Source organism: Rhododendron vialii, chromosome 4a (genome assembly GCF_030253575.1).
Source record: "Rhododendron vialii isolate Sample 1 chromosome 4a, ASM3025357v1".
Classification (NCBI taxonomy): Eukaryota; Viridiplantae; Streptophyta; class Magnoliopsida; order Ericales; family Ericaceae; genus Rhododendron; species Rhododendron vialii.
In genome coordinates this window covers 27,319,280-27,329,388 of record NC_080560.1, presented here as the reverse complement: position 1 = coordinate 27,329,388, position 10,109 = coordinate 27,319,280, and the positions used below count along the sequence as shown (strand labels likewise).

At 38.5% G+C, this 10,109-nt stretch overlaps 1 protein-coding gene across 1 annotated transcript; it reads left to right on the top strand.

Moving 5' to 3' along the window:
• The first annotated feature begins 7,024 nt into the window (after positions 1–7,024).
• Positions 7,025–9,711, top strand: LOC131322292 (NAC domain-containing protein 90-like). The gene is made up of 3 exons (XM_058353558.1): positions 7,025–7,271; positions 7,480–7,778; positions 9,190–9,711. Exons 1-3 carry the CDS (start codon positions 7,118–7,120, stop codon positions 9,493–9,495), a joined length of 759 nt encoding a protein of 252 aa, XP_058209541.1. The 5' UTR covers positions 7,025–7,117; the 3' UTR covers positions 9,496–9,711.
• Positions 9,712–10,109: the final 398 nt, after the last annotated feature.

The following is a 10,109-nucleotide window of genomic DNA, read 5'->3' as shown; positions in this document are numbered from 1 at the left end:
CAGATGGGACAAGGTTTCAGGCAATTTTGATTGAACAGTCTGGGGTGGATACGAAGACAGAGTCTAGCTCGCTAGTTATCATGTTGAGGAGATCAGCCATGGTATGTACTGAAACATAATCCGAAGTTTCTTTCTTTATTTTATTACTTGCTTTTGACAAATAATGGGGAACCGTCTTGCTATGACAAAGCTTTACAACTCAATGACTCTATGAATTTGGAGCGTGCTATACAAGAATAGATGGATTCTCTCCACTCAAATGAGACTTAGGAGTTGACTAAGCTTCCAGCTAGGAAGAAGGCTTTACAAAATAAGTGGGTTTATTGGGTCAAGTAGGAAAGTGATAGCAGCAAAAGGTACAAAACCAGATTAGTTATAAAGTGCTTCCAACAAAAATATGGGGTGGATTATATGGAGATATTATGATTGGTAGCTGCAAAAAAACTCTACCTTGAGCTGTTGGACGTCAAGATTATGTTTCTTCATGGTGACTTGGATGAAGAAATCTACATGAAGTAATCCGTTGGCTTCATTAAGAAGGGAAAAAAAGAGTTAGCATGTAGGCTCAAGAAGAGCTTATACGGATTCAAATGGGCTCCCACACAATGTTACAAGAAATTTGAGGGGTCATGCAGCGCAGCAGCTACACTAGATGCAACGCAGATCATTGTTGTTACCTTAAATGATGTAAGTCGAGCTACATAGTTTTACTACTTTACGTATATGATATGCTTGTCGCTGGGTCTTATTTACAGGAGATATAGAAGCTGAAACAATATTTGGCAAAGAAATTTGCCATGAAATATTTGGGTGCAGTGAAGCAGATACTTGGGATAAGGATCAGCAGGAACAAAACTCAAGAGGTCTTGAAGTTGAATCAAGCTGAATATCAGGTTCTTGAAAGATCAATATGCCTAATGCCAAGGTAGTTGGCGCGCCTCTGGGAAGTCATTTCAAAATTTTCAATGTACAATCTCCTAAGTCAGATGCTAAGGAGGAGTATATGGCCAAGGTTCTTATGCCTTGGCCATTGGTAGCTTGATTTGTGCAATGGTCTGCCAAGGCAAAATATTGCCCATGCGAGTTGTAAGTAGGTTTGCAAGAAATCTGGGGAAATAGCATTGGGAAGCCGTAAAATGGATACTGAGATATTTGCGAGGGAATATAGTGTACCATTGAGGTTTGGGGGAGATGATTTAGTGGTCCGAGGATATGTGGATGATGACTTCATAGGAGATCATGATATGAGGTTAAGTACAATATTTAATTATATCTACACTTTGGATTCAATAGTAGTGAGTTGTGTTTAACATCTGCAAAAAGTTAGTAACATTGTCTATGACAAAAGCTGAGAACCATGCGGTGACAGAGGTCACTAAGGAGATGATGGTTGAAAGCGTTTCTAGGTGAGTAGGGAAAGCATTTCTAGGTGAGTTTAGTTTGAAGCAAGAGAAGCAAATTTTGGAGAAAGGAACTATTAAAAGTCGGTCATCATTGATAAGCCGAATTTGTGCGCTGCTTCAGTTGGCCTATTATGCTTGAAGTGTTGGAGGGTCAGAGCCACATCAAGAGGAGTGAAGTTCACTAAGTTCACTTTGGGTTTGATTGGAGTTGCAAGTAAGGTGCAGAAGTTAGTCTTCAAGTGGGAGATTGTTAGGCTGTGTAAAGAATATATTTTTGAGGTTGCTAAAAATCCTATCCAGACTAGATTGAGGGATGTTTGGATGGTTTTGATCGATTACACAAGGAGTTGAGGCTCTGAATACTTATTCCGGACGATCGTGACTTCCATTTGGATGGTCAAATATGGACTGCACATGCAAGTATTTAAGCCCTGAAATAGGTTTTTAGAATTAGAACAACATATTCTTGAAAGAAAAAAACTGGTGTAACTTATAGAGAGATACTTTGAGAATTTATTTCATTGATTCTAGTGAATTGGTGTGTTTTGAGGAGTAGCCAATTACCGAACCACATATTTGTGTTGTTTCTTCTTTCTATGGATGTAATCCATCAACTCAACTTAGTGTATGCATTGAAAAGTAAAAAATACTATCTCATGAAGATCTGTAACTTACTCTTGCATCATCTTCAGCAAATCAAATACTTCCTCCATCCCACAATGTATTTTGGGAAATCCAAATCATCAACAAACGTAATTGTTACAAACTAAATATATTTCAATTTTCTAAAATATCATTGATTTGACATCTTAAATGAAGTTAAAAGATTGTTTCAATGTTGATTGTGGAGTAAAAGAAATGGAAAAAATAATAAATGCACCCAATTATGGCGAATGAAAGTCAAAATCTATCGTACAAAATAGAAGGGTGTATGCTCCACCAAAAGAAAATTTGTTGCGATGGTTGAGATTAAATTGATTTAATGGTTGATGTGTGTTCTTCCACTCTTAAGAAAGTACCCACACTCTTTTGAATATATTACACAACTGCCATCAGGAATCCATGCCAATTGGTGTTTCTCTTTCTTTTTTTCATCTGCAGCACTTTTACCCTTTTGTTTCGAAATTTGATCTCTCTCTCTCTCTCTCTGATCTAAACCACCGCACTTTCTCTCTTTGATTTACGCCGACGAAAGAAGAAAGATATTACACAACTGCCATCAAGAATCCATGCCAATTGTTGTTTCTCTTTCTTTTTTTCATCTGCAGCACTTTTACCCTTTTGCTTCGAAATTTGAACTCTCTCTCAGTTCTAATCCCCCACACTTTCTCTCTTGGATTTATACCGACGAAAGAAGAAAGATTTCTTGCAGTATGGAGAGCACAGCCACTCCTGCTACCTATGGAGGTGGCATGCAATAGAAGTGTCCACGTAAGAGAACGTTTAATCCCTCCCTTGACGTTAATAAAATGTGTATCAAGGAAAGCCGTGGTGGTGCCCATTCATTTGGAAATCTTTTATTTTTGGTAACTCCATTCACAATTTCAATTAATCTGTATCAAGGAAATGGTGCCCATTCATTTGAAAATCTTTTTTTTTTTTTTTTCTGTTTTTGGTAACTCCATTCGCAATTTCAATTTCACATTTAATCTATATGGACTCTATTACTTGGTCGATTCTTCTATGTTTACAAACCAAGATTAGAACCCCAAAGAAAATAAAAATTACAAATCGCCATGTTTATGGTGGAAAAAAATTCTAATTGTAGTTTAATCAGGTCTCTAGTATATGTCTTGATAAGAAAGAAAGACAAATATGGTTGGCTTCCCATAGTGCGCCGATGCCCTACGGGGTGTAGGGCGCCTTGGTGTGGTCAACTTAATCTTTCATTAACGTGATCTAAACAATTCAATATGCAGAGTTTACCAAGTAATAAATTATTCAAAAAAGAATTAAATTAATTGAAGAATGTCGTTAGTCCTTTGGGCAGACATCAAAAGCGTTGAACAAAAATGAATTCTTAGTATAATAATTTTGAAAATGTACTGATTCTATCTTGATCATGGAGATATCAATGTTCGATTAACTTAATTTTTTATTCAAATGTAGTGTTAAGTAGCACGGGCAATGCTACACGGAAGGTAAGAAACGTATAGTTTGATACCCATGCCTCTACAAGTTAGAGGATTTCTTTGGGTTCCCCATGTTCCAAAAGTTAGGCACATATCCATTCATTTTCTTCACGCAATAGTACAAGCATTATAATTGCTACACTTCAGTAACAGTCCCTCCTGTGTTTCCATCTGTGTCCCCCTCCAAAAACTAAATCAATTTTTTTGAACGGCAAAAATGAGATTTTATTAATCTTTGAAGTGAAAACAAAGACTAAAGGGAGCAAGAAAAAAGGCAATAAGTGCCTATCCGAGACCCAAACCCTTAATTGGCAAAATGCCAACCAAGGAGAAACTCCAAGGGACAAGCCCAACACTTAAAACATCTAAAAGCCCATAAAAGACAATAAGCACAAGTGGGATGCAGCCCAAACACTCAAAAGGCTTATAAGCCCAAATATACAAATAAGCCTTAAATAAATTATTGGACACATCACGTGGTCTGTTGGACACATGTTCCACGTGTTTCCCCGTGTCCAGACACAGCGATAACTCAACTTCTAAAGGTGTCAATACTTCATAGATCATCAGCAATATATTGTTTTCCCTTCGGATTTTTGAATGGTGTTTGCTGGTTGTGCATTTTCATAATGGCGCACTTCGGATGTCGTACATAGATATTGATTCAAAGACTTTTTGGAGGGTGATGAAGAGAATTTCAAGATAGATGAAAGGTGATGGAAACAAGTGTTCTTTCGAATCGTTGTGGGCTCGACTTATTGTTAAGTGTCAAGTGTTTTTGACGTTAGTATGGGTTGATCATCAGCAATGCTCTAGTAGACATACATTGTGAGATTGTGGGCAGCCTGCCCTTGGAAATTTTCAGATTTCCAAAGCAAGGGCTCGGAATTGAGGGAGCGCGAGCGCGAATGGCAAGCGCTAAAAAATACAGAGTCGCCACTCGGGTTTTGACGGTCCGACACCCAAGGAACCATATTTTGAAGCACTGCCGCGCTGTTTATCTGAAAAATGTGAAAGCACCAGTCCATCATAACCATATCTGGGTTCGGGAGCCAGGTTACGAGAGGAGAAGGGTTTTAAGGCACCCCTCTCACCCAATCCGGAGATCGGTCTCTACTTAGGCATTTTGTGAAAATATTTGCGATTCTTCTTCTATTAATCAATTTTTAGCCAATTAGGGCGGGGGATAGTAAATCGGGGATTAAAACTGTAACAATTTGCAGGATGTGATTAAAAATGGCATGGATGAATGATATGTAAGAAAATAAATGAGATAAAATGCAACACTATAACTGGATATCAAAACAATGTCTTTGAATGAATTTGACACAAGTAACAGCCAACTTACATGCATGGATCTACGTGCATGCAAGTCCACCGTCGCGCGTCGAACCCATTCAATCGCACGCTTGTTGATATCCTACAAACATATTGGGTTTTGTCCCCTTCTGGGCTCTGGAAGGACCAGTGCACACCCAGGGTCAAACCAAACAGTTTATATGTACTGAAAGTAAATAATTATTACAAACGGGAATAAGATGCAACCCCTAAACAATGGGGGTATTAAAACAAAGGTCGTGGACCAAGTTGCCCATGCAAAGGTAATTTCTAGAAATAGGCTGACCGTCGCGCGATGTAGTGAGATCACCGGGCGAGGGTTTTAGACTTCCAAGAATTGCTTTTGCATGTTTGGGCTCTAAGACATGTTCAGAGGCAATCCAGGGGCATTCCAAAGCAATTAAATAGGCAACTTAAAACTAAGCTATGAGTCTTAGCATGCAAGTCAGTGGATTAATTTTAATCATGCTTCACAGTGATTTATAATGCTACAGAAAATAGAAAAATAACTAGCATCCTACCCCACGAGGACTGTCGCGTGCTTACTGGGACAGTTTCGCGTGTGAATGGCTCCACCGCGCGTAGGTATACTAGTTACACTGCTCTTGTAACCCTGCTGACTTCAAGACCAGAACTGGTATTGATTACCGATCTTGGCCCTGCCAGCCCCCCTCAGGGATAAAAACAGTAAATAAGCAGTAAATTTATACCTTTGCTTGAGTGACATGGAAATGGCTTGAACAAGGTGTTTGAGCTTGTGTAATGAGTGTATGAAAGTGGCAAGGATAATGGAAGACCAAGTGTATTAGGTTCTTGCTTTATTTTTTTTGTAACCCTGGACTTGGAAGAGTAATGGGGTATATATAGGAGGTGGGAGAGTGCTAGGTTGGTGGAGAACTTGGCTTAGCAACCAGCCAACAAGGCTGGTCAGCTTCCCTTGGTGGAGAAAGAGGCCAACAAGGTGATGTGAGTGGTTGTGAGGATGGTGCAACCCATGCACCTTCAAAACGATGTTCAGTCGACAAAAACGGGGTTCCACAGGTCAGTAGCCCCCTGATCATCACAAAATCCAGTTGGAAAAAGGTGAAAATGACAGGTATTGACCATTGCACCAGTGAGTGACATCATCGCGCGACTGTCCCACCAACCCGCGCGCTGGTCAACAGTCAAGGCTTTGACTTTGACCAACACCTGGTAGATGGATCATTGCGCGTGAGTTCCAGTGCAACGCGCGATGGTCAAATCTGAGGTCAGGGTTTTGACTTAGGGTTTTGGGGTTAAAAATAGGTTCTACTCATTCCAAACTCAAACCATTTCACTCTCAAGACCATTTTTTATCTGATTCATCATCGGGGAAACAAGAAACTGAAAAACGAAGTAAATCATTTGGGAAACCAGATTGGGGTGTCTATAGAGACAATGAAAAAGGTAATCATGAGCTAACCAAGAAAATGGGACAGAAGGAAAAGGTCCTAACAATTGTTTCCCATCAGTCTCGAGAATTAACATTCTGTATGTGCAAAGTTGGTATCGTTTTTTTGGCTTTGCGAAAAATTAAATAAAGATCTTGTGTAGTTGAGTTGGGACCGGCATGGATGGATTAGTTTGACACAAATTATGTTTCGGTAAAATGACGGTCAATGACGTGTTTTCATAATTAATATCCGTTAAAGACATTTTCAGCATTAAGAAATATCCGTAGCATGTCCTTGACAAATATTAATTATCAAAATACGTCATGGACCGTCATTTTCCCTTATGTTTCATTAGTTGGTGACTGAGAAGTAAAATTGAGTTACTATTGCATATACTACTTATTTATCCACACTCATGGGCCCGTATTAATTAAAAAGCGACGATCCTTTAAATATTTCTTAGGAAAAGTAAAGAAAATCAAGCTTAAAGAAACCCTGGACTTGAGGCAATATAGATTGACTAAATTTCCACCAAGTCATGGTAGGGAATTAAAGAGGACACATCTTTTCTCATTTCCTTCCACATTGCCGCGTGGAAGTACTTTCCCGGAAACCTCAGTGGAAAGTGGCCTCTCCAATCAGCAGCGTGGATGAACTTTCTTTCTCTCTCTCACACACACGCATACACACTTTAAATACAAAACAAAAACCTACGTGAACTAATAAGTTACAAGCTTGGCAGCAAAGTTAGAAGTCTACATGCACACATACAGAAACACGAACAAACACGTTTTCTAAGAGAGAGAGAGAGAGAGAGAGAGAGAGACTAATGGAGGAACTGCCGCCGGGTTTTCGGTTCTTCCCCACCGAAGAAGAATTGGTTTCATTTTATCTGCACAACAAGCTTGAAGGGATCAGAGAAGATCTTGACCGGGTGATACCAGTCCTCTACATTTATGATTTCAACCCATGGGATCTAGCACGTTTGTGCCCTCATCTTCCTCTTTCATTTCTCTTCTTTTTCGGATACTTTATAAACTCCGGACATTAATTGTACTAGTATATACCTATCTATGTTCAATCATGGGTTAGGAACTAATTAGGATTATTTCCATCAATTTAAGGTCTAATCAAGTTTCCGGATAGAAGCCAATTCCTTAAATTATTCTAAACTGTTTATTTTGGAAGCAGAATTTGCGGGAGAGCGATGCCGTGGAGACGCCGAGCAGTGTTTTTTCTTTATTCCTAGACAAGAGAGAGAAGCCCGAGGTGGAAGGCCAAACAGACTGACAACATCGGGGTATTGGAAAGCCACTGGCTCACCTGGTTACGTTTACTCTTCCACCAACAACAGAGTCATTGGTATGAAGAGGACCATGGTTTTCTACAAAGGAAGAGCTCCCACTGGAATGAAAACTGAGTGGAAGATGAATGAGTATAAGGCCATTGAAGGGGAAGCTTCCTCATCAACCACAAGTCCCATTCCCAAGGTCTGATTTGCATGCCATAATTATAGCTAGCTTTCCTTTTGAACGTATATAATTTCACATACAAAACGAGCTAATTAATTAATTAGGATTGTAACATTGGTATTCTAAGTCAGGGGCAAGGATTTTAGCCTTTTAGGTTCCAAAAAAATGTCTTTTTTTCTGCCCTAGTGCATTCTCAGGTGAGAATCTTAAACTAGACACGAATAATATTTTCGATTACAAAAAAACAGGATTCATTTAGCCATCCCAAAGCCGGTCCTGAGCTAAAGTCTGGGTTACGGCTGATTTAGGCCTCCAAAAAATTTTAAATTTCAGGGACCCCTCAAACTTTTTTACCCCTTATAATAGTCCAACAAAAGAAAATCTCGGTTTTTATTTTCGTTTTAAGCCCCTGAAAAGTCAGGGCTAGCTCTGAGCCAACGTCAATTGATTGGGAACACAAGACTCGATTTGGTTTGGTTTGAGTTTGATAGTATATTGGATAGAGCTGGGGCGAGTTCATGCTGTATTTTTTGTGTTCAGTACGTATTTTTTTTACTCCAACTTACCTTTTGTAATTTTTATTTAGTTTTTTGTCGTAATTTTTCGGATTAATCATTCATCTCAACGATTTGGAAAAGTATGAAATTATGGACCGAAATTGAAAAAAAAACTGATATAAGACAACACTATAGACAAAAAATATATCAACTATGTGGGTTTTTTTGTCTTTAGTGAATTTTTTTGCTTTTGATCATAATTTACTTTTTAGACTCTTTTCGACAAAACGGGTGATTAATCAAAAAAATAAAACTTGAATTTAACAAAGAGCAATGCTACTAACATTACATATTTTTACTCCAACAAGTGTGGTGATCCCAACACAATGCGGTGTCAAAATGCGACACTAAATTTTCTCTTTAACAAAAGTTCAAAAAAGATGAACAAAAATATAGTGAACACCCTAAGAAGCAAAACAATTGGAGCTGCAGAGCAGAGGTTTAGGGCCCGATTCCATAATATTGTCCACTAATACCGCATAAAAGAAAGTGCATGACCTAGGTTTAGTGCCCAATGACCCAGAGCTCTCCTAACGCCAAATATTTACATGGTTTCATACATTTAGTCATGAAACGCATATAAATGTATCTCGTTGGAGTACTTTGGGGCACCGTCATCTAGGGCACCACGTCACAGTGCCCCACATGCACTGAATAGTTTTCCGTAAAGAAAATTAATATTTTTTTTGCTTATAAAAAAAATGAAAATATAATTTCATTTTGAGTGATACTCTTTACCTTTTGTGGACTATATTTTTTCTACGTGCTTTTCTGAGTATTTTTAGTGATTACATAACTCCGCCTTCCTTTATGTTTTGCTGAATTCTCTACCTTGTTTGATTTTTCATCTTATATATGATGGTTTTCTGCAGCTAAGACAAGAGTTCAGTTTGTGCCGAGTGTACAAAAATTCAAAATGCTTGCGTGCTTTCGATAGACGTCCATCAGCAGCAGCAGCACTGGCAGGTAGCCTAAAGGTACAGAACCAAGCTCATGATGAGGCAACAACTTCTAATCATAACCGTCCAATGATGGAGATCAGAACAAGCTCACCGGAGAGTTCGTCCTCTGGAGAACATCGGAACAATCCTTCTCAAACTGTGGGAAATGAAAGCTGGGATATGGTTGTGGACAACGAGCCTATGTGGGATTTGGAACAGCTCAATTGGTTTAATTAACACATTGGATCGGGAAAAGATGAAAAGTAAAGAGCATCATCTTTTGTCATTTCATAAGGACAATGTGGATTTCGTGTACTACATGGTCCGTGCATATATGTACCGTACAACCCTCGAGTCCTTAACAGTTTCAAATAGTGCAAGATCATAGGAGTATGTTGGATTTCAAACTTCAGCTAGCACACTATATATAAGTTGTCTACTTGACTTGAGCGCGTGTTCGAATTTCATCCGGACATTTTAGAAACAAAAGTGCATGCATATGCATGTTGAGACCACGTTTTTAAATTCTATCGTACATATGTGAGCAACTTTGTCACCAAATACTTTATTTGTGTTTATCGCCTCCATCAAAGCCTTTCCTTTTAATTCAAAAATAGTATTTTTTAATTCAAAAATAGTACTGCCAACAAATCGAACAGTCAATGACTATTTGATGCGGTAATAAAACTAAAGTAATTTCTGGCCTGTTGGGATTTGTTGTCATGGTGAGAAAAGTATCAAGGTGATGGTTGTATCTTGTTATATAGTCATTTTATCTTGAAATATCTGATCAAACATATGCCTTGGACTTTAAAGAAATGAAGATGGCAAAATAAATCTTTGGCCAATTT